Source organism: Solanum verrucosum, unplaced genomic scaffold (assembly GCF_900185275.1).
Source record: "Solanum verrucosum unplaced genomic scaffold, falcon-dt-bn FXZP01000028.1, whole genome shotgun sequence".
NCBI classification, from domain to species: Eukaryota; Viridiplantae; Streptophyta; class Magnoliopsida; order Solanales; family Solanaceae; genus Solanum; species Solanum verrucosum.
In genome coordinates, this window is record NW_026020183.1 from 80,669 (window position 1) to 108,289 (window position 27,621).

At 37.6% G+C, this 27,621-nt stretch overlaps 1 protein-coding gene across 1 annotated transcript in view; it reads left to right on the plus strand.

Annotated features, from left to right (window-relative positions):
• LOC125829239 (vacuolar sorting protein 18-like) overlaps positions 1-27,621 on the plus strand; it is a 67,582-nt gene that overhangs the window by 38,118 nt on the left and 1,843 nt on the right. The window contains exons 16-22 of the mRNA XM_049508488.1: positions 2,201-2,263; positions 2,581-2,711; positions 6,165-6,270; positions 7,439-7,627; positions 10,894-11,121; positions 16,218-16,373; positions 16,596-16,757. Of these exons, the coding sequence (XP_049364445.1) occupies positions 2,201-2,263; positions 2,581-2,711; positions 6,165-6,270; positions 7,439-7,627; positions 10,894-11,121; positions 16,218-16,373; positions 16,596-16,757 (1,035 nt within the window). The remainder of the gene's footprint in view (positions 1-2,200; positions 2,264-2,580; positions 2,712-6,164; positions 6,271-7,438; positions 7,628-10,893; positions 11,122-16,217; positions 16,374-16,595; positions 16,758-27,621) is intronic.

Sequence of the window (27,621 nt, forward strand, 5' to 3'; positions counted from 1 at the left end):
TTTAAAAATAAAGAATAAGTGAGAAAAAGGCAAAGGAAAAGAGAAATAAGAGGAACAAAAGAAGTAAAGAAAAAAAAAGAAACAGAGAAAAAGAGGCTATTACCTACTAAAGCTACAAAGGGTTATTAATTTGATGGGTAGGCAAGGGTAATTGATTTACTTTTAATGGGCAGTTCTGTATCCTTACTATTTTCGTTGTCAATATTTTTCTTTTCTTTGATATTTTCATCTCATCTTCTTCAAACCTGCTTTGTAAAAGATTTTTCTTGTAAGGTTTGCATACATCCCACCTTTCCCAGACCCCGCTTGTGGAATCACACTGGGTATGTTGTTGTTGTATGGAATGCTTGAGTGGATGCTAAATCAGGTTGTGGAGTTGGTTTAGATTAAACAATTATGCACATTTTTTTTAACGATATGATGGCATACTGATTGGTAGAACATTGAGATATGTGAGTTGTAGTAACTCATTTTTGAGCTGGAGCATCAGAGGTATTGTTCTTCTAGTAGCGCCTTTACTTCCGGAGAGTGAACCTTGTTGTGCTGTTAGTGGTGCAATTTGCCATGGTGTTCTCTTGGGTTTCCCTTTATGCTCTTAAATATGTAGTTGAAATAGAATGATGTTTGCATTTTGCTTGGACATCCCAGTCTACACTCATCTTCAATGGATTCCTCCAAAGAGTGGCTTGATGCATATAACATGCATTTTGTTTACTGATTCCACTACCTTTTCCTTGCATTATCTTTGGAGATCTCTGTCCAACCCCACTGCACCCCCATATAGACTCTTACATTTCTTTCTTTGAGATTGCACTTGGCATATAGCATGAACTTCTGTCAACTTGCATGCTTCTGTTTCTTGGATACTGTCACACGGGCAGACTACTTCACCTAAATTCAGTGCAAGAGGTTAGCCCACTGTGCGGCAGTCAAGTCCCACACTTAACTCAGCCTATTTTGCCTAACGTTCAATGACGTTTTCTGTTTTGCCTTAGATTATTTTTCGATGCTTAACAATGAAATGAATACATAGAATACGGGAAAATCCAACCTTTATATTAATAATCAAAACAATACAAAGGAACTCACTTGCTAGGATAACAATTCTATCCCAACTTCGACTTCGACTTAAGGCACAATCACAAGTCGATTGCTGCCTTTGACATTCTTTTACAACCCTCACGTTTTTTCTAAGTGTCTTGGTGAAATTCCAGACTTAATCCTCCCTCTTTCACCCTCTTTTTTTTTTTTTTTTTCCGTCCAACACCAAGGCTGCACATTTATAGACCATGTGGCAGCCTTGTGTTTTACAATGCATAGTGTTGTGACACATGTCTAACACTTGTCAAGACATCAGCCCACTAAATTAAACTTCAGTTGACATCCCCAACTGATAAGAGCATTCAAATTTCGAATTCAAAAAGCAAATACAAGTTACAATGAATCTGGACACAAGCGGTTACAAAAAGGTAACCGCCGCATGTGCTTGGCATGTGATCTTGGCTGACTGGATTTCGGCCCTTTGTTGCCATTTCCCTCCACATTTATGGCGCCAATGCAGTGTCTAAACATTGTATAGTCATTGCCTGATCAAAGTCCACCCGAATCCATCTGCCCATTTTCCATTCCTGCGCACTGCCAACGCCCTGCCGCTGCCTTGCCTGCGTTTGCCTTGGCCATGCTAACTTTTAATCCACTCGTGCCATTCATTGTTTACTTGTTGCGTTTCATTCATATTTGTCTATGCTTTAATTTAGTTCAGCTCGATTTTCCCGCACTTGACCAGACCATGTGTTTTCCTCATGCCAAACCTGCCCACAACCAATACCGGTTAGCGCCCATGCCATGCCATGGCCTGTTGCCTTGCCAACGTCCATTTCATGTTATGACACTGCCTGACTAACATTGTTTGGCATCATTAAGCCATGCTAACACTTCGCCCACTTTATACATGGTTGATTATACCCGCACCTAGGCCCTTGACAAAGTCATTCATGCCAACCCTTTGCCGCCACCGTGCCAATGTCGAGTAACTGGATCAGGACCCTTACAGATACTTATGAATAAGACCAAGGGAAGAAATATTATTTTGAGATCTTTTTGCATATGTTCTGCATTTTGTGCTCATAGTAACTTGGTGCATTAGTTGATTGTTGGTATGAACAGTAATTTGTCTTTCTTTTTCCATGCAAATACACAGCAAGGAGAAGCAAAGAAGGCGTTACAAGTTCTTCAGAAGCCTAATGTTCCAACAGAACTTCAGGTATGGGTAGAAACTATAAAGTGCATGTCTAGATTGACTTATTTTAAGTAGCTTTTGACTTTTGAGTTTTTTTATTTTTTTTATTTCTGGAAGTGTTTGGGAAACACAAAAAGTGCTTTTAAGCACTATATCTTAGGCTTTAAAAGTACAAAAGAAGCCAAAAGCCAAAAGTTGGATGTTCCCAACTTATGGCTGATAGGTTTTAACTTATAAGCCACTTAAAAAAAGCCAATCCAAACGCCCCCTAAGTAGGAATTGTGTTTTGAATTTACTGTAATCGCACCATGCCCTACTTGGTTTTTTTTGTTCTATTGCAGTACAAGTTTGCGCCAGATCTCATCATGCTTGATGCATATGAAACTGTTGAGTCATGGATGACCACTAAGAGTTTGAACCCGAGAAAGCTCATTCCTGCAATGATGCGTTATTCAAGTGAACCACATGCAAAGTAATGTGCATCTCTACCTTGCACTTTTAAGTGCCAATTCTATTCCATTTATTTGTATCTTAGTTTTGTGGATAGTAGGGGGTAGTTAATACAAATGCTAATATTGAACATTCCAATAGTGATTGTAGAATGGCTGATGGTACCCTCTTTAATATCTGGGAGTATTTTTCGGTTGTAATATTACTATCTCATTTGCAATTTATACAAATTTTCTCTCAAAAACTGAGTAGCACAAAGCCATAAAAATGTTGTGGTTTGCTTTTGTCCCCTACTTCTCTGAATTTAAAGGTGGACTTGAGAAGGTAAGGCAATGTTTAGTACCTGCGTTTCCAAAGTTCTTATAGTGGTCACTATGATATTTTCCGTAGGTGTGAGAAATATTGGGGAAGAATATTATTGAATTGTGTATCTACATTATTACATTGAGACATTATTTATAGACACTACATTAGACTCTTTTTCCGACTATGACACTACATTACAATCCTTTTTCAAGTAGGATGCCATATATTATTCCTATTTTAAGTGGGATTGTATATACTATTCTTGTTCCTATTCATATTCTAAACACTCACCCTCAAGCTGATGCATACAAGTTATATCTACCTTGCTTGTTACAAATATAATTGATACAAGGACCGGTGAGAGACTTGGTGAAGATATCTGCAAGTTGATCACTCGTATTTACTTATTTTGTAACAACATCTCTTGAGAGTATCTTTTCTTTGACAAAGTGATAGTCAATCTCAGTGTGCGTAGTCCTCTCATGAACAACTGGATTTGATGTAGAATGCCGATAAAACAAAGAATGATCACCTCTACTACGAGCCATAGCAAACTCCTGAATTACTATGTTGATGACTATTTCAAACTATTTCAGACCATAGAGTGACGTACACAATCGACATATAAGGCAAGTAGACTCCCCATGAGCAATAAAATAGGCGGTTGCTCCATACAAACTTCTTCCTCGAGATCATTGTGGAGAAAAATATTCTAATGTCCAACCAGTGTTATCAAAGGAGTGCTTAAGCCCTGAAGCGAGGCTCAAAACGTGTTGAGCACTTCGCCTCGCTTTATTTGCGCTTCAGTGTCGTCATCAAGGTTCTAAGGCAAACATTTCCTTGCCAATGAGCTTCTTATGAAGAAGTGGAACTAAATAATTGGTATTTCACTTTATCATAATTTTTTTTCCATTTCTTTGGTCATATATTTGTCATTCATGTGTATAATTATTAGTCTTGGACTAAACATATATGGAGGAAATTCCCTACCTTTGACTCTAAGCAACTCCGTGCTATTTTGGCAGATTCTATCAAATACTTGTTCTAACTCAGGTGGGGCGCTCTAGGCGTCCGACTTGGTTGAGGAAAGAGTGGAAGTGCTACTGGCAGAAGGGAAGGAAGAAGTATTCTTTTCTCCCTTTGCACCTTTTCTCATTAAAGTCCACGCTTTATTTGCGCTTTGCGCTTAAAGCCCCCACGAACCTTAGAGCTTTTTTGCGCTTTTCGCCTTTGATAACACTGTGTTCAACTGATTAAAAGGCCAATGGCGAACAACAATCATAGATAGAGAAAGGTGGACATATGCTATTTTAGCCATGGGATAGGAAGTATCATTGTAATCTAGCCAAAATATCTAAGTATACCCTCTTTTGGCAAAAGTAAATTTGAAACAGAGAAAAAAACGTTGGGAAACTTAGATTTGCCAGAAACAATACAACAATCACTAGAAAGTGCTCGAAATCTGGTATAAAATATATGGATCGTCTCGAGATCAAGATACTAGTTGATATTGAACAAGAAAAGGCGCTGAAAAATTGGTTGGAATAGGCTCACGCACCAATGTGTGGTACTTGTGTGGTTGCTGGTCCTTGAGGTGGTGTTAGATTTTGCACAAAACCAACAGAAACATAGATAGTTGTGAGTAGTCATTGGAAAGATGCATGGTGCTACACAAATCAGATATGAGAAAGTGGTCACTGGAATGATGCACGGTGCTACACAAATCATATATGAAAAAGTAATCACTAGAATGATGCACGGTGCTACGAAAATCAGATATGAAAAAACAGTCATCGAAAAGATTCCCTGTGCTAGGCAAATCGTGTATGAAAAAGTAGTCAGCGAAAAGATAGCACGGTGCGACACAAATTGGATATGAGAAAGTAGTCACCGAAAAGATGGCATGGTGCAACGTAAATCGGATATGAGAAAGTAGTCATCAGAAAGATGGCATGATGCTACACAAATTGGATATGAGAAAGTAGTCACCAAAAAGATGGCATGGTGCTACGCTAAACGCTAATTAGACATGAGAAAGTAGTCACGGGAAGATGCATGGTGCTACGCAAACACTGACGGATACAGAGTTGACACAAATCAGTCTTAGAAAGTCATCTGAAATTGACGCATGGTGACCTGTCTCATTGAGATATCTTCTTCTGAATATGGGGTTCATGCATATATCATTGGCCTTACTTTTGTTAACATACCCATTGGTCGGACGGACAACATATATGGGTCATAGCGCCCCGCCATCAGCAGAAGCTCTTTGATTCTTTACCAGGATCGTAGAAGCATTGATACCACGTGAGAAATATTGGAGAAGAATATTATTGAATTGTATATTTACATTATTACATTGAGATCTTATTTATAGACACTACATTAGACTCTTTTTCCAACTAGGGCACTATATTACAGTCCTTTTGCAAGTAGAATTCTATATACTATTCCTATTCCTATTCTAAGTGGGATTGTATATACTATTCTTGTTCCTATTCCTATTCTAACAGTGGGAAAGCTGGAACCCCCTTGAAAATGAAGCTTTATAGGCTAGAAACACCAATAGGCCTTGCATCCTAGGTTTATTTTGTGAAGCAAATGTCTTTTTCTTGATTTTTGTTAGGATTACATATAGTTAAGTCTTTCTAAGTGGACTGTCTTATAGTGTTTCTGTAGATCAAGTGGCTTGAGCGTTCGGTTCAACTTCCAGAACTTTAAGGTGATCTGGATATTGTGATTCTTTTCTTATTTTGGGGAAGAACTGCCAGTTTGGTTTCCATTTAACTGATCTTTTGTGAATTGAAAAGCTTAGATCCATTGTTGTTCTCTTTTTCTTCTGCAACTTCTCCTTGACTAGTTGCAAAATCATAAATTCATGTTGATTCCCATGTATCTTTTAATGTTTTTGATAAGTACTTAATACTTTGTACTAGACAAAAATACGATGCACAAATCTCATCTTATCATCTAGGATTCTACAGAAATTGAAGACTTTTGTGTTCTGTAGCAATATACGTGGAATATTAGTATGTCCTGATGTGCCCCGTGAGTTTCTTCCACGTTGAAGTTTCTCCTGTTTGATTGTTTTCTGCATTCAGGATACCCTTTATCTGGATAGTCTTTGTATTTTTTGGTTAATATCATTTCTACCATATGCCACCTGCAGGAATGAAACTCATGAAGTAATCAAATACCTGAAGTATTGTGTTCATCGTTTACAGAATGAGGATCCTGGCATTCACAATCTGTTACTTTCCTTATATGCCAAAAAGGTTCAAGTTATTTAGCTTTTGGAATGCTTATCTGGTCTCATGTGCTATGCGGGATTTATCCATCTTTCTATTTTCGTTGAGATTTTTTTAAATCTGTGAATAGTTACCCATCCATTATATCTTCGAGTACTCAGTCTGCATCTCATTTTACTCATTTACAGAAAATAATCTTGCACATTTTCTGTTGCAAATGTGCAGAAGCCACGGCAATATTTAAGCATTATGCTAATTTCCCTACTGAAAGCTATTCATCTTGATAAATTGTGATTTCATTTTAAATTCATAGAAGGTGGCTTATATTTCACCGTAACCAGATATACAAATGTTACTTGCACGAACTGGAAGAAATCAGGACTGCTTTGTACATGTTACAAATTATACTTGCAAGAATTGGGAGAAATCAGTACTTCTTGATGTACCCTTTTTTTTTCAATGCACACAAGGCTGTCACCTAGTGGTCCATGAAGAGGGATGAGAACCATGAGGTCTCAAGTTCAAATCCTAGCTGAGGCAAAAGTACTTGGTGATTTCTTCTCATCTGCCCAAGCCTTGGTGGGCAGAGTTACCTGGTACCTGAGTAGTTGTTCTTGTTGGAGGTAGCAAGGTACCCGGTGTAGTAGTTGAGGTGCACGCAAGTTGTCCCGAGACACCACCATCTTAAAAAAAATTACTTTGTGTAATTATTTTATAAATTATTGTTTCTTTGTCAAAGTTGTAGAACTAATCGTACCCTTGTAGTTCTTGTCATGTGTTGTTTATTGTGTTTTGATTATCACACTATTTTGCTATTGTTATTGTCTCTTTCTTGTAGATTTTACATTGCTTTTTCTCATTAACGGCAATGCTTTCTTCATTGTTTTTTTCTTCCTTACTTGGGTTTGATACACTTGAACCGAGGGTCTTTCAGGAACAACCTCACTACCTCCACGAGGTAGTGGTAAGGTTTGCTTACACTCTACCCTCCCCCAGACTGGGATTTCATTGGGAATGTTGTTGTTGTCATGTAAATGTGTCGATAAAGTCATTAATCATAGCTGCAGGGAGATCTTGGAATATCTTTGTGCACTCAATAACTTGCTAGATGTTATTTGCATGCTTGTCAATTATAAATATGCATAGTTGCGCCTAATTTCTCTCTCTCTCTCTCTCCCTTTTTTTTTCAAAGTAGGAAGATGAGAGTGCTCTTCTGCGTTTCCTAGAATGCAAGTTTGGTAAAGGGCAACCAGGTGGTCCTGAATTCTTTTATGATCCCAAATATGCGCTACGCCTTTGCCTCAAGGAAAAGAGAATGCGAGCTTGTGTTCATATATACAGCATGATGTCTATGCATGAAGAAGCAGTTGCTCTAGCACTACAGGTTCTGTTTCAATACTGATTTCCCTCTGTGTGTTTCCTGAAAGCCTGATGGTTCTCTTAATCTTACTGCTTATATTCTGCAATTTATGACCACATTAACTATTAAGTTAGCTGTCATGTTAACAATTCTCATGCATCATTTATTGTACTTTGGAATAAGCTGAAATCAAAAGTGCAAGGCATGAGGTTGGTCTATTGATTGTTGCTTGTCACATGTAGGAAAACAAGACTAAGAGCCAGTTTTCAAGCACAAGCTGTTCTTGTTACTTACACTAAATAAAAAGAAAAAAAGAAAGTGTAAAATCCAAAAAAACTTATCTGAATTACGTCTTCCTTATTTATATTCAAGTTTTTCGTTAAAAATCAAGGCCATTGGTGGTGTGTAGCAGGTGCCAGCTGCTACTAGGAATTAAAAAGATAAAAAGGGAATATTTCTGACTCTGCATTCTATTTATACTCATCTGGACAGCTGTCCTACAAAGGCAATTCCCTAACAAACTCCATAATAAAAGCAACTCGTGTCGCCTAATAGCTGTATAGACGTTTTGGGACATAACTGAGACAGAGAAACAGAATCGACTTAAAGTCTTAAGGAATTAAGAACCCAACGGTGTGGCCTAGTGGTTAATGAAGTGTATCAAGCACACTGAGGTCTCATGTTCAAATCTCAGCAGAGACAAAACATTAGGTGATTTCTTCCCATCAGTTCTAGGCTTCTAGCCTTGGTGGATAGAGTTACTTGGTATATGATGCTGGTGGGAGGTGTCAGGTATCCCGTGGAATTAGTGAAGGTGCATACAAACTAACTCAGACACCATGGTTATAAAAAAAAAGGAGACTAAGGAATTAAAAATAGCAGTTGACTTCAGCTATTCTCAGCCCAACTAATCATAGTCATGAAATGTCCACACTTTGATTGCTTGGATCACTTATACCCTCCATTACATTTTGGGATAAAAAATACCCCCGCTGTTATCCCAAGAGACCACAAATACCCTCAAGAGTTAACATCCCAAATTTTTGGTGATGTGACAAGCCACGTGGGACTAATCCCTCCATCTAAGTGTTGCCAACTAGGATTCCCACTAAACTATGGGTCATTAATTCTCACCCGAGTGATAACCCTAGCCCATTGTCCCGACCTAAACTCAATGACCCACCAAACAAAACCTTGAGATTAACACAAAATGGGCCTTTTCCAGTCAAATACATACACACACTTGACACGTATACAGTATACCCTGCATATTCAGTAATACAGTTAAGCATCTAAAACACTACTTAAGCAAATAAAACAAGGATCAAAATTATTCAGATCACTAACCTTCATCTTCAGATCACTAACCTTCATCTTGTGCAGGATTTTTCATCCTCCTTTTCAAATTGGGTACCTAAAGTACCTCGAAAGGTGTGATTTTTCACTTGGTTGCTAGCAAGAGGGATAATCTTGTAGGTGGGCTATTACTTGGGCAACATTAATAAGATTTATTAGCTCCATCTCAATTTATGTGATGGTGTTTGACTTGGACACAAAATTTAAGATTTAAGAAATAAAAGAAGACTTTTGGATCTTGTGGTCTAACATAAACTTTATATATTTGTCTGGTTATAGATCATGTCATTAAGGATAAAATGAGTATTTTAAAGTTAAATTGCTACTAAAAATAGAAATGTGTCATTCTTTTTAGGACTGACTAAAAAGGAAAGAGTGTCACATAAATTGGAATGGCGTGCTTTATGTTGTCTTGGAAGGTTTCCTTTTAATATAGCTCGATTTGAGTACCTAAAGTACCAGGAAAGGTGTGATTCGTACTTGGTTGCTAGCAAGAGGGATAATTTTGTATATGGCACCTTTTTTCCCTTGTCGCTTATAAGAATTATTAGTTTCGTCCCAATTTATGTGATGGTGTTTGACTGGACACGAAATTTAAGAAATAAAGGAAGACTTTTGGATCTTGTGGTCTAAAATAAGCTTTAGATATTTGCCTGGTTATATATATATATATCATGTCATTAAGGGTCAAATGAGTATTTTAAAGTTAAATTGCTACTCTATATAAAAATATGTCATTTTTTTTGGGACTGACTAAAAAGAATAGAGTGTCACATAAATTGGAATGTTGGGAGTTAATACCTTATCAAAAATAAGAAAAGATAAATGAAGTAAGAATCTGACAATCAAGTTCAAACCCTATATAAACATATAATTTAAAAATGTAATTTTAATTGTACCAAAAAAATGTAATTTAATTGTCTAATCCAAATTTGGTGATGACCTCCTTGCTCCTATATTGTACTTTTTTTTTTGAACTTGAATTCCTATATTGTACTTTTAAACACGTACATATCTATCATAACATTGTTTTGACAATTTTCATTCTTTAGCCTGTGATTTTATTGTTTATTGCCCTCCTCTTTTTTATATTGATCTGGAATTTATTTTTGATGGAGTCAATTGAGCTAAGGTGTGTGCTTTTGATGCATGCAATGACGCCTCACCTAAGTGAGGCGAATGGTCCAGCTGCATAGCACCTAGGTTCAATGTTTATGTTCGCCTATAACCAAATTAAGTTGTGTTTACCTCTCTTCTCAAATGTAGACGGGTCATTTCGTCTACCACCATATCTTCTCTCTCTCGTGACTTCTAGCTTAATAGGACTAGGACTAAGTCAATTAAACTTCGTTCAACTATAAGGACATATGTCTGTACATGGTTCAACTTCTTATGTGGCTTGCTTATGCAGGATGTATTGCTCCTTGTGTTTCTGAATTGATGGAACACTAGTAGACTTGGCGATAGTCTGTTTTAAGGCTTCTCTGTCTTGCACACTCTTGCTTTTCTTTCTTTTAATTTTTGTTTTAATATTGGTACTATGATTAACATGTTGTAATTAATTTTGTGACTGGAGTATGTGCTAAATTTGATTCTTGTAATTGATATTATATGCTCAATTTAACTTTATGCTAATTTCTGTTGCTAAAGATTAATTTTGAACTAACGTTATAAGGTGGAGTTAATTTGCAACTGAAGTTATTTGCTTCCTATTCATTTTTGATGGACAAGATTATTTGTGGTTACTTTGTTAAGCCTGGGGAATCATTTTTGTAATGAACTTTTTAGGATATTTTAATGATTTTTGGCATGTTCTTGTAATTTTGTGCTTCACCTATAGATCCTGTCAGGTTTTTTGCACTTTCCACATTCAAATAGCTTCCATAAGTTTCTTAAAGAGAGTACACCATTCACTACTTCCCTTGTTTCAATAGGTTGATCCAGAACTTGCGATGGCTGAAGCAGACAAGGTAGAAGATGATGAGGACTTGAGGAAGAAGCTTTGGCTGATGATTGCTAAGCATGTCATTGAGCAAGAAAAAGGAACCAAAAGGGAGAATATACGGAAGGCAATTGCTTTTCTCAAGGAAACTGATGGCCTATTAAAGATTGAGGACATCTTACCCTTCTTCCCAGACTTTGCTTTAATTGATGACTTCAAGGTAAGTTCCACTTGGCATACTACTTAACTACTTCAAATATTTATTGGTTTTAATCCTTTAAATTTATTTGTTAGAAAGCTGTAATGTAGCTTAACTAAAAAAGCCTTGCCTTGAATATATCTTTCTTTTGTTAGAGGAAAAAGAACACAGAAAGCTGTTTCTGATCAATGAGTTGAAGTTTATAAGGGTAAAATCAAAGAAAATGATTAGAAAGAAAAGAGATGTGGAATTTAAGAGCAACTGCTAGGTCTCAAATAGTTCAATGGTCCTGCATGTGCCGGTTGGCAACACATTGTATAAGAATCAGAATGAGTTTGAGATTTTGATACTACCTTGCCTACCGTTCTTTGATCTCTCTTTTATAAACTTGATCACAACTTTATTACTTAATTTATGATTGGTTCAGAAGGATTCTGGAAAATATGTTTTTCTTCCATGTTCTTCAGAGTATAATTCGTTTCATCAAACAAATCCTTCTGTTTGGACAAACAATTTCAGTGTCATGATAATAACAAAGAACAGCAAGGTGTCTGATTTCCAACTCCTAGTGAAGAGTTGTTTAAGCTTCAGACTTTTCTGGTCTCGTTGCTTGTCACAGTAAGTTACCGTCGATGATTTTTTTTGTTTTGTTACTAAGATCAATTGAATGATTTTAGCATTAGTTGGTCAACAAATAGTGTACATTGGGTCACCTTAATTCTTGATATAACGCTACTTTTAGTGCTTATCTAAACTAAGCTTTTTTTCCTTGTTAGAAACTCGGAGATATTCTAGAATATTCAAGGATCTTGTAAATATAGTATAGCTCGATATACTCCTGTAATTATGTGTTTTGATTCTTTTTCCTTTCTTTGATTAGCTATTTAAACCCCAAATGGTTTGAGGGAATAATGAAGCTGTGTTATCTCTCAAACTCTTCTTTCTCACATGAAAATGGTCTTAGTAAGATTCCTTGATGTGCAGTAAGCAGTGAATCCAAGACAGTTACCATGCCTTTTTTCCGCTGATTTATTTCAGGCTGATTGCATCACTTTTTTCTGAGGTGGTGGGTGTTCTGCCAAAACTGATACCACCATGAGGTTGAGGAAGCTCCAACAATATAACTCTAGAAAACCACTTTGCAGACTTGCCATCACACGCCAGCTGATCCTACGGCTCCGGCTCCATCTGAAACATGCGACAGGCGTGTGTGACCATTTTCAGCCATCTTTTGGAGCAGATCTCTTTCCGTGGGAGTTGTCCAGCCTTTCTGAGTCACCCTTGCTATTCTTCTGCATATTCCGATCAATGGAACCCTAACCCAGCCACCTGAAACTTGTTTCCCAGCCATGTTTGATTTATTCAGCGATTTTCCAGCCAACCTTTGTCAACTAGTAACTCTCCAGTCATTGTCCAGCCTACTTTGCGCAGATTTTTCAGCACCTTGAAGGTCGACCTACCAGTTTTCGATATTCCGTTTTGTTTGGTGAATCTCTCTTTACTCGATTATAATGTCACTGGGATAAGATGCTTTTGGCTCCCAATCCATTGGATCTAATACTTTGAATATACGGATGGTTTCTTTATTGGATTATAGGAGTCCTGTACAGAACATGTAAATAGACATCCTCTGAGATAGATTTTGTCGTTTAGATAGGTAATAGCGTTACTTGTTTCTCTCAACCTTCTTCTCCCAGTAGTTGGGTTATTAGTTCAGGAGCATCTGACTACATTTCTGGTAATACATCTATTTTCACTACTATTTATTACTCTCAATCTCTTCCAAAAGTCACAAATGACCAATGAGTCTCAAACCATGGCAACTGGAATAGGTCAATCTAGTCCATGATGTTCCTGGTAGTCCTGTTAATCTCATATCCATTAGTCGCTTAGCCAAAACACTTAACTGCTCTGCTTCATTGTTAGATGACTGTTTTTATACAGGAACACAGTACATCACGGATCATTGGTACCGGGCATGAATCAAATGAACTTTATCACCTTATCCTCCTTAAATCACTCATAGGTTTAATAGGATTCCAAATTAGAAAATAGAATTCATATAACTCTAGGTGGAAATTATCTTCAAATCAGTCACTCGGGAAAGAAGAAACAACTGGAAAAAATCATCGGACAGATCTGTCTCACTAGAAAACCAGGTTGCAATCGTCAACTGCAACTTGTGGTGGTATTGGATTTTAAAATAAAAACTAACAGAAACAGAGTTTTAGGGGCTGACAACTTGAAAAAAGCAACCCTAATTCTGTGAGGGATTAAAGCTTGCATCAAACGACAACAATGTCTCTGATACAACTACCCAGTGAGATCCCACAAGTGGAGTTTGGGAGGGTGGGTGTATGGCGTACGCAAACCTTACCCCTACCTTTGTAGGATAGAGAGATTGTTTTCGATAGACCTTCGGCTTAGGGGAAAAGGGATTGTTTTTCAAAATAGTTTTGAAGAATAAAAACAAATGCAAGAGTATGTAGAAATACTGACAACACAATCAGTAAAAATAACCAAAGTAATAATCAACAACATTAATAATAAATTGAAGAAATAGATAATGCCATCATAACAATAATAATACCGGTAGGAGAGCAAGTAGATGCTCTAACCTAGAACTGTGCTCTACCACAGGTAAAGATAAGTTGCTCAATTGCCCACTAATTGTCTACCCTAATCCTCAACCTCCATGATCCCCTATCTAGGTTCAAGTCCTTGGTGAGTCGAAGATGTGGCATGTCTTGTCTAATTACCCTTCCCTAATTCTTTCTCGGTCTACCTCTACCTCTCGTTAGACCTATCACTGTCAATCTCTCACACCTCCTCATTGGGGCTTCTGTGCTCCTCCTCTGCACATGATTGAACTATCTCAGTCTTGTTTCCCACATCTTGTGCACCACTAAATCCAGTCCTACCTTGCCCCGTATATCTTTGTTCCTAAGCTTGTCTCTCCTAGCATTCCCACACATCCACCTAAGCTTCCTCACTTCTGCTACCTTCATCTTCGAAAGGTGAGAGTTCTTGATTGGCCAACATTCAATCTCATACAGCAAAGTCGGTCTAACCATAACTCTATAGAACTTAGCTTTAAGTTTTGATGACACATTCTTATCACATAAGACACTAGACGCGAACTTCCACGACTTTGATACCATGTAGAATTCGAGAAATAAGAAATGCTTCTTTGTATTGCCGTATGTCTTTACATCCCATGAGAAAGGGTATTTATACAAGTGAATCCTAATTGATTAACGAAACATAATGGATTGCAATAAAAAGAAACATTCAATGTCTACAGTCACGCTATTTAAAGGAAAAATAAGTTATCCTAGAATCATGCTAATTAATTTACAAAATGAACATACATATTAACCAATGTGGGACACTAAGAGTAGTATTATATAAAACGGAAAAGGCTCAAAAATACCCCTGAACTATCGGAAATAGCTCACATATACCCTTAAACTATATTCTGGCTCAAAAATACCCTTCCGTTAAAGTATTGGGTCACAAATACCCTTACTATTAACAGAGGTGTGTTAAGTGCCATGTGGACGCCACGTGAACGCCACATGGACGCCACGTCGATGCCACATAAGCACCAAACAACTCTCACCTCCACATAGACCCATACATCCTAAGTATTAATTTTGCCCTCATTTCTTTTGGGACATACAATTTGACCCACTCTCATTTCTCTAAAATACATTTTCCTTCTTTCTCTCTAATACGATTTCACCTAGGGTTTCAGATTTCCTCTCATGGAATAGCGTCCATGAGAGGAAATCTGAAACCCTAGGTGAAATCGTATTAGAGAGAAAGAGGAGAAATCGTATTAGAGAGAAAGAGGGGAAATGTATAATTATAAGAAAATTGACATATGGCAGAAAGAGGTTATGAAGAGTGGAAAGGAGTAGTACACGTGGGGCAGAAGTCACTGCCAACACTGATAGCTGCTGTTATTAAAAAAAAAAAAAAAACTTGTACCTATCATTAATTATCGTATACGATTAATGGATTGGATATGAGTAGGTTGTAAATGTGTCGAATAAAAAAGAAAGTTGAAAAACTAAGACTTAACGTAGTTAGTTTCCTCAATTTATTAGAATATTGTATTTAGATATTTAAATTAATTTATGTTCAATTATACATCTTAATTTCTAATAAAGATTGATGCGGATTCTTATTTGTCAATTATATAGTTAAATTAATCACGTAAAATTTATTTTTTCTTTTAATTATATAGATTAGCTTTAATAAAAATGTGTGAAAATTTACATCTTCTTGAGGCAAATGGTATAATGAGAGTAAATGATACATATTTTATATAGTTAATTTAACTATTTAATAGACAAATAAAAATATAGTCCTAACATAAAAAAATGTACAAAATTTGACTTGAAAAAAGGTTTTCTAAAATTTAATTTGAAAGTATCTAACTAAAATAGTTTATTAGTAATTGAGATATATTTAATTGAAATAAGTTTTAATTCAATTGCCTAAATAAAATATCATGATAAGTTTAAGAAATTAGTTATATATAAGGGAAAAAGTTACTACTCATATTTAAAGGGAACGCGTGGGACATAAAGGTCCCTAACATGACAGGTGCATAAATGGGCTATTTGCTAAACAACTAGTTTTAGAGAAATGAGAGTGGGTCATATTGTATGTCCCAAAAGAAATGAGGGCAAAATTAATACTTAAGATGTATGGGTCTATGTGGAGGTGAGAGTTGTTTGGTGCTTATGTGGCATCGACGTGGCGTTCATGTGGCGTCCACATGGCACTTAACACACCTCTGTTAATAGTAAGGGTATTTGTGACCCAATACTTTAACGGAAGGGTATTTTTGAGCCAGAATATAGTTTAAGGGTATATGTGAGCTATTTTCGATAGTTCAAGGGTATTTTTGAGCCTTTTCCGTATATAAAATAACTATATAACACTATACTCTTAGCTATTCAAACCCCAATGGCTTGAGGGAATTATAAAGCTAAGTTATCTCACAAACTCTCCTCTTTCTTACACTTATGTTATCTTTTCATTCTGTAATGGTCATTTCTATGTTCAACTGCTTCTACATTATTCTTTTTCAATAATTTTTGTAGGAAGCAATTTGCTCATCCTTAGAAGATTACAATGAGCAAATTGAAAAACTAAAGCAGGAGATGAATGATGCAACACGTGGTGCCGATAACATTAGAAATGACATCAGCGCTCTTGCTCAGCGATATACTGTAATTGATCGGGATGAGGAATGTGGGGTAATGGCCTCCTGATGTTTGTTCTTTTGCATTTCTTTAGCATTACCTCCATCATATGCTTGTATATGTATTGCTTTTGCATATAATATGTGTATCCTGCAAGTTTTTTATTGTTCATCATATCTGCAATATATTTTGTTTCCAGACTGCTGTACATGCATTGCTGTGGTTTTCTTTCTTCTTTTCTTTTACTAAGTTTCACTCCTATATTTTCATTTTTAGGTTTGCCGGCGGAAAATATTAAATGTGGGTGGTGATTATCGAATGACTACAAGTTATATGGTTGTTGGACCAATGGCTCCTTTCTATGTCTTTCCATGTGGGCATGCATTTCATGCTCAATGCCTGATTGCTCACGTGACAAGGTGTACTAATCATGCTCAAGTAAGTAACAGAAGTGTGTGTCCTTTCCTTACCAGCTTCTGCTTATCATTTGAATACTGGTTGTACTGCTTTTGTCTTCTGGTCTCTTCATATATCATATATGTGCAACCACATGTTTATTTATTGGATCATCTGTATTTTCAATTTTGCATTATTGATATTGACAAAACATGTTGAAAATGATCTTGTCACTTTTGCTTAGTGCAATTCTGACAACCGGAAGAATTTGGTTCTTTGCTTGAATATTTGTTTTCACTCTTTAGGAATTGTTAGATTCGACGCTAGGGTGGGGGTGAAGTTGATATTTGGTTTTACCACCTCCTGGCTATTGCCAAAGTCTTAACCACTAAACCAACACATCCAGATAGTTATTTTGCGGGTTGCCAGGTTTTTGGAGAAAGTAATAGAGTTTCTGATGATAGTGTCTTTTTCTTTCTGGTGTTATGTCAGTCTTCTCAATATTTAGCTGTCTAGGAATTCTGAAGAGACCTTGGTTTAACAAGTTTTCATGGATACGACTGGGTTTAGGCATTGACTATGAGTTTTGTAATTGGCGTAGTTGGAAAATGTTCTCTAAACCTGGTTGGGTAAACACCGTTACGATCCCTTGGCCTTCATTAATAAGTTGCAGTTGTTAGGAAGGTGATGAGAGAATTATGGGTAATTTTCTGTGGAGTGCAGTGGACAATGGGATTATAGTTCTATGGTGGAAGTTCTCTTCATTTTTTGTTCTTTCAGGATGGTGTAGGAAATGGTTGATGTTTTATTTAGGTGATGTAAGTTATAGTTTCAAGGTGGAAGTTTCACCTTTATATTTTGGTTTTCTAGTGTGCGGTAGAATTGGTTTGGTGTTGCCTTTCGGTAACTGTCACTAGAATAGGGGAAGTAGCACAAAGTGGTATTTTAAGAAGCTCAACATTCATGGAACAATTGATAAGTAACTTGATAGACTTAAATAGAGTGAACTGCAAGAGTTGACTTCAAGTCCCAAATCTTTATGTCACAGTATATACTCACTGTATTTATCAGACATTTGCATGTTGGAATGGAAATCATCTTCTTGGCATTGCTGTTGCAATTTAATTTCTTTTTTTTGGCCTAGTGGTCAATGAGGTGATTGATTCCTCAATCAAATTAATTGAATCCCGAAGCAAATCAGGAATCCAATTACCCATAATTTATGAGTTCAATTTTATGCTCAAGTTTCAATTTTTTGTTGCCAATTGATGGGTCAAATCTCATTTCCCCCTATTAACAAGCTTCTGTTAAATTTCGGTTTTAAACCTCAAATACCATGTTTGAAAGGTGGAAGTATATCCCAATATCACCATTCAAACTTATTAGTGAATATCATATCCAATATATTAATACTCTTGTCCCAAAATAATACTCCTAACAAGCATGCAAATTGAAGTAAATCTGGTACCATAATTGAACAAGAAGCCAAAACAGTGTCACTCAAATAGAACCAATACATTAACTTGTATTCTATTTGTCTAAAATGATTAATCTGATGATTTCATAATAATTATTCTATACCGAATCATAGTCATCATTATTAATTTCAATCATGCCATGAAATTAGTTTCCATCTTCCGTTCTTGTCACTTTCCAAGATCAATTTAATAATGATATTCTTCCTAGTCAATTTAATAGGGCAATATTATACCTGAGCAATACTATTGAATGCATGAACTTTCGACTCTCCTAGATCTCAATTCATGCCACTAGTGAGTTGAGGAAAAGCTCATTTACTGCCACCACCAGCTCCCCCAATACCTCATGTTTCTTTGTTCCTTTCCATGATGAAAACAAGAAATGTTCTAATGCCCAGCTAAAACGTGAGGAACAATTGGTCTCTCGACCCTGTTCCTTACTTCTATATCATTACTCAAAGCCTTTGATTTGGCCCACATTCTGACTCCTTCAACAAATTGTTTTCTAAGGTTGTGTAATGATTTTGGCCCAATAGCTCCAAAGTAAATTAATTATTGTTGAAAATTGTTTTCAGTTACTGCAATAATTTTCTTTTTAGCAAAATAAGTTGCAAGTTTTAGGATGATTTGAGTTTTAAATTTCTATTAGGTTTTGGTTAGTTGTTGAGATATTTTAATGGTTTTTGAATTTGGAATTATAAGATTTTCTGTTGTAAGTTGGCAATTTGAAGCCCTCCTCTGCATAAGAAAAATATTGTGAGACATTTTCAATCAATACTTATAACTATTTGTTGCACCATCTTTTAAAAAAACAACAATGGTGTTGTGAGAAATATATACGAAAAATATTATTGAATTGTGTATCTAAATAGTTACATTGAGACCCTATTTATAGACACTACATTGGAATCCTTTTCCAACTAGGATTCCTATTCTTATTCCTATTCCTATTCCTATTCTTATTTCTATTCTAAGTAGGAAATACTTATTTCTATTCTAACACTCCCCCTCAAGCTGGTGCATACAAATCATATGTACCTAGCTTGTTACAGATGTAATTAATACGAGGACATGTGAGGGACTTGGTGAAGATATCTGCAAGCTGATCATTTGACTTCACAAATTTCGTAACAATATCTCCCGAGAGTATCTTTTCTCTGACAAAGTGACAGTCAATCTCAATGTGCTTAGTCCTTTCATGAAACACTGGATTTGATGCGATATGAAGAGCCGCTTGATTATCACACACAAGTTCCATCTTATCAACTTTGCCAAATTTTAGTTCTCCCAGCAACTGTTTGATCCAAACTAGCTCACAAGTTGCTGTCGCCATTGCTCGATATTCTGATTCTGCACTAGATCGAGCAACCACATTCTGTTTCTTGCTCTTCCACGACACCAAATTACCTCCTACTAAAACACAATATCCGGATGTCGAACGTCTGTCAGAGGGTGATCCTGCCCAATCAGCGTCTGTATATCCAATGATATGCTCATGGCCTTGATCCTCAAAGAGTAGTCCTTTACCGGGAGCTGACTTTATATATCGCAGAATACGAACAACTGCTTCCCAATGACTATCACAAGGGGAAGTCATAAACTGACTTACAACACTCACAGGAAAAGAGATGTCAGGTCTAGTCACTGTGAGATAATTCAACTTTCCAACAAGTCGTCTATACCTTTTAGGATTACTAAGTGGCTCCCCCTGTCCTGGAAGAAGTTTAACATTCGGATCCATAGGAGTGTCAACAGGTCTACATCCCATCATCCCTGTCTCCTCAAGAATGTCTAAGGCATACTTGCGCTGAGAAATAACAATACCTGATCTAGACTGAGCAACCTCAATACCTAGAAAATACTTCAATCTGCCAAGGTCTTTAGTTTGGAAGTGCTTAAAGAGATGTTGCTTCAAATCGGTGATACCATCTTGATCATTACCGGTGATAACAATATCATCAACGTAAACAACCAAATAGATACATCGACTTGGTGCAGAATGCCGATAAAACACAGAGTGATCAGCTCCACTACGAGTCATGCCAAACTCCTGAATTACTGTGCTGAACTTCCCGAACCAAGCTCGAGGAGACTGTTTTAGACCATAGAGTGACCTGCGCAATCGACATACAAGGCTACTAGACTCCCCCTGAGCAACAAAACCAGGTGGTTGCTCCATATAGACTTCTTCCTCAAGATCACCATGCAGAAAAGCATTCTTAATGTCCAACTGATGAAGAGGCCAATGACGAACGGCAGCCATAGATAGAAAAAGACGAACAGATGCAATTTTAGCCACAGGAGCGAAAGTGTCACTATAATCTAGCCCAAATATCTGAGTATACCCTTTGGCAACAAGGCGAGCCTTAAGTCGATCAACCTGACCGTCTGGACCAATTTTGACTGCATAAACCCAACGACAACCAACAGTAGATTTACCTGCAGGAAGGGAGACAAGCTCCCAAGTACCACTCTTATGTAAAGCAGACATCTCATCAACCATAGCCTGCCTCCATCCAGAATGAGAAAGTGCTTCACCTGTAGTCTTAGGAATGGAAATAGAGGACAAAGACGACACAAATGCATAATGGGGTGATGATAGACGATGATAACTTAAGAAGGTATAATGTGGGTTAGTATTTCGAGTGGATCGTATACCTTTTTGAAGTGCAAGCGGTTGGCTAGGAGGAGGCAAGTCCGCAGTAGGAGCAGGGTCTGGCGCATGACATGAATCATCTGGGACTAGGGTTGGACGTGGACGGCGATGATAAGTTAGTAGTGGTGGCACTACAACTGGAGATGTAGAAGTAACCGTAGATTCCACAAAGGTTGGCACAGGTAAAACCTGAGGTATGGGTAAGACCATAGAGACATCAGGATGATCAGAAGATGTATAGTAAGGCTGAGACTCAAAAAATGTAACATCAGCAGACATAAGGTATCGATGAAGATCATGTGAATAACAACGATACCCTTTTTGGACTCGAGAGTAACCAAGAAAGACACATTTGAGGGCACGAGGAGCTAATTTATCTTTTCCTGGGGCTAAGTTATGAACGAAGCATGTGCTCCCAAAGACACGAGGAGGGATAGGATAGAGATGTGACTGAGGAAACAGTATGGAATGGGGAACCTGATTCTGAATAGAAGAAGAGGGCATTCTATTTATCAAATAACAAGACGTAAGAACTGCATCTCCCCAAAAACGCAATGGAACATTGGATTCAAGGAGAAGAGTACGAGCGGTCTCAATAAGATGCCGATTTTTTCTTTCAGCTACACCATTTTGTTGAGGGGTGTATGGACAAGTAGTCTGGTGAATAATGCCTTGGTGAGTCATAAACTCCCGAAATTGGGAGGATAAGTATTCTAAGGCATTATCACTACGAAAAGTACGAATAGAAACACCAAACTGATTTTGTATTTCAGCAAAGAAACTTTTGAAAATAGAAAATAACTCAGAACGATCTTTCATTAAGAAAACCCAAGTACATTTTGAATAATCATCAATGAAACTAACAAAATAACGAAATCCTAAGGTGGAACTGACTCTACTAGGACCCCAAATATCAGAATGAACTAATGAAAAAATAGACTCTGAACGACCCTCAGTACTACGAGAAAACGTAGCACGAGTGTGTTTCCCAAGTTGACACGACTCACAATCTAATGTGGATAAACTAGACAAACTAGGCACCATCTTTTGCAGTTTGGATAGACTCGGATGTCCCAAACGTTTGTGAATTAAATCTGGGGAATCTGTAATGGAGCATGCTGCTAAGGAATTTGAAGAGGTAAGATAGTAAAGGCCTTGTGATTCATGTCCTGTTCCAATCATCTGTCCCGTACTGCGGTCCTGCATGAGAAAAAAATCATCGAAAAAAGTTATGCTACAATGTAGGGCTTTCGTCAAACGACTAACAGATGCTAGATTAAAAGGAGAACCAGGGACATAAAGAACAGAGTCTAGGGTGACAGAAGATAGGGGTTTGGCTTTTCCAACCCCTTTTGGTTTGGTTTGGATCCCATTGGCTAAAGTAATAGCTGGAAGAGATTGTGAATAAACAATATCGGATAAAAGTGATTTATTACCAGAGATATGATCAGAAGCCCCAGAGTCCATGACCCATGTTCCAAGAGTACTAGATTGCGACACACAAGCAAAAGAATTACCCGCAACAGAGACATCAGGTTGTGCAACGGAAACTACTTGTGGAGACGTTTGCTTATTTGCACGATACTGAAGGAACTCATCATATTCTGTCTGAGCAATATGAGCATTATTGGATGGTTGATTAGGTTGAGCACCATATGCTACTGGTGGAGATGTCTGTTTACTTGCGCGATTTCGAAGGAACTCATTATATTCCTTTAGAACAATAGGATCATAACTGGGTGGTGGACCATGCAAAATATTCCTCTAGTAGCCTTGTATGTTAAGTGATCTTGGACACCTTGACCCTTGCACCACAACTCAACTGAGGAAGCCCAAGATAAATAGTTTGAACTTCCCAATAAAAGTTCTGAAGTGATTATAGGGCTAGAACTTCCAATCCCCATATTTTTGGAACCAAAAACATCACACCCAAAAGACATTATGCTAAATTTGTCTCGGAAAATTCAAATCTCGAAGAAAAGTCGCCGGAAACTGCCTGGAAATAGCTGGAACTCTAATTCCGGCAATCGGATCTGGTCAAAAACAGTATGGGCCTGGTCGGATTGGCTGGACGACCCCAACTGTCAAAAAAAATCTCAAAAAAATATGATCAGAAAAGCCCTCACGCGCCGGCGCGTGAGACAGATCTCGCCGGAAACTGCCACCTCCGATAGGCGCGTGAGAGCGCGTGGGGTGGTGTTTTCCGGTGGTTTTGGCTGGGGTTTGGTCGCGGGGGCTTTCCGAGCCTCGTGGTGGTGTTGGTTTTCGCACAACACCCACAGAAAGAAAAAAGTATAACAAAATCAGACCCAACAGTCACCGGAAATTGACATAGACATACGGTGACTTGTTTGTTCTCACCAATGCTCTGATACCATGTGAGAAATATATACGAAAAATATTATTGAATTGTGTATCTAAATAGTTACATTGAGACCCTATTTATAGACACTACATTGGAATCCTTTTCCAACTAGGATTCCTATTCTTATTCCTATTCCTATTCCTATTCTTATTTCTATTCTAAGTAGGAAATACTTATTTCTATTCTAACAGGTGTCAAGAGACTCATTGATCTTATGAGATTTGTGAGTTCTTCGAAAGAACTGTTTTCAACTCATTTTTAACTCGTTAGGGCTATTTTCAATTCATTTCAAACCATGCTTATTTTCAGCGCAAGGCTATTTTCAATCTATTCCAACCCATATTTGTTTTTAACGCGCAATCGCTGAGATTTCACATAAATTTAGTCAAATTAAGCCAAATATTTGGGGTGTGTACAGAGGAATATGAAAGAGAATTCTTCTCATTAATAAGTAGAATGGGGCAAAAAACCACAAGGGAGGAACAAAGCAACAGAGAGAATAATAGCAACACAACCAACCAATCAGTGCCTAAAGAGTTGAGGAATCTCATTTTCAATATGAAATTCAAAGAGGGGGGAGCCTAGGAGTAGAGGGAGGAGATTATCAATTGTGGAACAATGATGGTCAAAATAATTTCTTGGAATGTAAGGGGGTTAAACGACGAAGGAAAGAGGGATTTAGTCAGAAACCTGGTTAATCAATGGGGGGCAGATGTCTATATCCTTTTGGAGACTAAACTAAAGGACAATATTAGCAGTTTAATTCACAGCATTTGGAACAACAGATGGTTGAGTGAACTTCATGTAGAGGCACAAGGGTCTAGTGGAGGTATTTTAATTATGTGGGATAAAAGAATATGGGAGGGGGTTCTGGTGGAAGCAGGATCACAATGCATTTCTTGTAAATTTTCAAACCAAAATCAAGAATTTTCCTGGTTTCTGACAGTAGTTTATGCTAAGTGCAAGAAAATAGAGAGGAGAGAACTGTGGGGTGAGTTGGGTGCTATGAGAAGTCTGTGTGAAGGTCCTTGGGTAGTAGGGGGGGACTTCAATGTTATTAGATACCCGGCAGAAAGATCCAATTGCTCTAGGATTAATGGTACTATGACTGAATTTTCTGAATGCATTGAGGAATTGGAATTAGTAGACCCTCCTTTATTTGGAGGGTCTTACACTTGGAGAAGAGGGGAAGGGCACCAAACAGCTTCCAGAATTGATAGATTTCTGTATAGCTCACAATGGGAGGAGCAGTTCACTTTTATCAAGCAATCCACAATGCCAAAGTTGGGATCTGACCACAACCCAATTCTACTGACATTTGGGAATCTGAATTTCAAGAAGTCCTACTTCAAATTCAAAAATTGGTGGATGAGAGTGGAAGGATTCAAGGAAGAGGTGAAATTATGGTGGCAATCTTTTGTAATAACTGTAACCCCAGGTTTTGTTTTGGCAGAAAATCTGAAACTTTTGAAACGAAAGATGAAGGAATAGAGTAAGAATACTAGAAAAAATTGTAAAGCACAAAAGGAGGAGATTATGGAGGAGCTAGCCAAATGGGAAGTTGTACAGGAACAAAGAGTGCTCACAGAGGAGGAGATCCAACAATAAACAAATTTGGCTATCACTTATGAGCAAGTAGCTAAGAATGAAGAAATAAGATGGAGGCAAAGATCAAGAATCCAGTGGCTAAAGCAGGGGGATAAAAATACTAAGTTTTTTTCACAGAGTAGCTACTTCTCATAAGAGGTATAATTCCATTGAGTCTCTACTGGTGGATGGATGCAATACTAATGACCCCTCTGTCATTAAAGAGACCATCAAAAGCTTCTACCAAAATTTGTACACAGAACCAAAGGAGTGGGGGCCTGAGCTCCAATTACAAGGGATCACAACCATTACTGTGGAGGAGCAGATAGAACTAGAGGGTCCTTTTGAGGAGGAAGAGATCTTAGGCTGCTTAAAGCTTTGTGCTATGGAGAAAGCACTTGGACCTGATGGTTTCCCCATGTCCTTTTACTTGTCTTTCTGGGAGATCCTAAAAGAGAATATTATAAAGGCTATACAAGAATTCCATGCTAGACAGATTACTGAGAAGAGCTTTAATGCTACTTTTGTAGCACTCATCCCCAAGAAAGCCAGTGCTGCTGAACTTAAAGACTTCAGACCAATAAGTCTGATCACTGGAGTTTACAAGGTGATAGCAAAACTACTGGCAGAAAGGCTGAAAAGAGTGATTGATAAGCTTGTCAACAAAAACCAAATGGCATTTATTAAAGGAAGACAAATAATGGATGCAACTCTCATTGCAAGTGAGTGTGGACTCCAGATTGAAAGGAAACATTCCAGGGGTAATGTGCAAGCTGGACATTGAAAAGGCATACGATCACGTAAATTGGGGTTTCCTGCTAAACACCTTGAGACAAATGGGTTTTGGAGAAAGATGGGTGGCATGGATAAAATTTTGCATAAGCACTGTGAGATTCTCCATTCTTGTAAATGGAGAACCAATGGGTTTTTTCTCTTCAGGAAGGGGAATCAGACAGGGTGATCCTCTTTCACCCTTTTTATTTATCCTGGTAATAGAGGTATTTGATAGTTTGATAAGGACTGCTACTCAAAACAGATGGATCAGAGGTTTCCAGATTAGTGGAAACAATGGTGATATTAAAGAGATTTGCCATCTACTTTATGCAGATGACACCGTGATTTTCTGTGAGCCACAGGAGGAGCAATTTAGATTCATCAAACTAATTTTGTTGTTTTTTGAAGCTTGTACAGATTTGAAAGTTAAATGGGAAAGAACAGTTTATATCCTATTCAGGATGTGACAAACATCCAAAGTCAAGCTGACATTTTGGGCTGCGGAGTGGGGAAATTGCCCACAACTTATTTGGGTATGCCTTTAGGTAATACACACAAAGATTTGAAGATATGGGACAACATAGTCGAGACGACTGAAAAAAGACTAGCCCGATGGAAGGCTCAATACATTTCTTTTGGTGGTAGACACATTCTTATCAACTCTGTTCTAGATTCTCTCCCAACAAATGTTATGTCTCTTTTCACTATACCTGCAAAAGTGGTTAAGAAATTGGACAAACATAGGAGAGATTTCCTTTGGCATGGTTGCAAAGAGAACAAAGGATACAATTTGGTCAAGTGGGCGACAGTTTCGCATAGAAAAGATAAAGGTGGCTTGGGCATCAGAGATTTGAGGAAGCATAACAACAGTCTTTTGATGAAATGGTTGTGGAGATACACTGAGGAGAGGCAAGCTTTGTGGAAAGATTTGATTAAATGTAAATATGGGGAGGATGGATTAGCAACATAAGCACGGATGCTTATGGAGCGAGGGTTTGGAGAGCTATTAGAAACTTATGGCCCAAGTTAGAAGCAAATTTACATATCAAGGTGGGGGGTGGAAGGAGAACTAGATTCTGGTGGGATGCATGGATCAGACAAACCCCCTTAAAAGACCTGTTTCCTGATCTATTTATTTTGTGCACCAATTCTGAGGCAATGATCAGTGATTGTTGGACAGTACAAGGTTGGAATCTCTATTTCAGAAGACTTCTAAATGATTGGGAAATAGAGAGAGTAGCCAAATTGTTGAAGGAAGTGGGGGATTTTGCAGGCACCAATACTGACAATGATGTTGTTAGATGGTCACACAGTAAGGATGGGATCTTCACAGTTGGCAGTGCATATAAAAAGGAGTGCAACTCGCAAAGTAGCAGATACCAGAGTTCATGGAAAAATATCTGGAGGACTGCAGCACCAACAAAAGTTAAATGCTTTACTTGGCTGGTCATTAGAAAGGCATGCTTGACACATGAAGTCTTGAGGAAGAAAAGAAAGATCATACTTTCGTGGTGCTCTTTATGTGGGAAGACAAGGAAACTAACAGTCACTTATTCTTACATTGTACTTTCACAGCACAAATATGGCCCATGTTTTTCAACTTTTTAGAAGTGAAATGGACTATGCCCGAACATACAACTGATTTACTTTGTTGTTGGATCAGGAGAGGAGGTAGCAAGAGACATAAGACCTGGTGGAATTTGATTCCACATTGCATTTGGTGGACAGTGTGGAAGGAGAGGAATAGTAGGAATTTTGAAGATATATCCAATTCCATTCACAAGGTTAAATGGAATTGCATTGTATCTCTATATTTTTGGTGTAAAGAGATAGGATTAGGATTCAAATCAACTTTTTGATCAACTTTTAGAATTCTTAGGATCCTTGTAAGTATTATGTTTTTTGTTCTTTTCTGATTTTCTAAAGGTCCCCAGCATATCCTTAATGCTGAAGAATACAATGTTTACCAATTCTCAAAAACTATTTTCAACCAATATCAATTTTTAACCTACTTTTTCAATCCTGTCAACTAACAGTCTCTCTTTC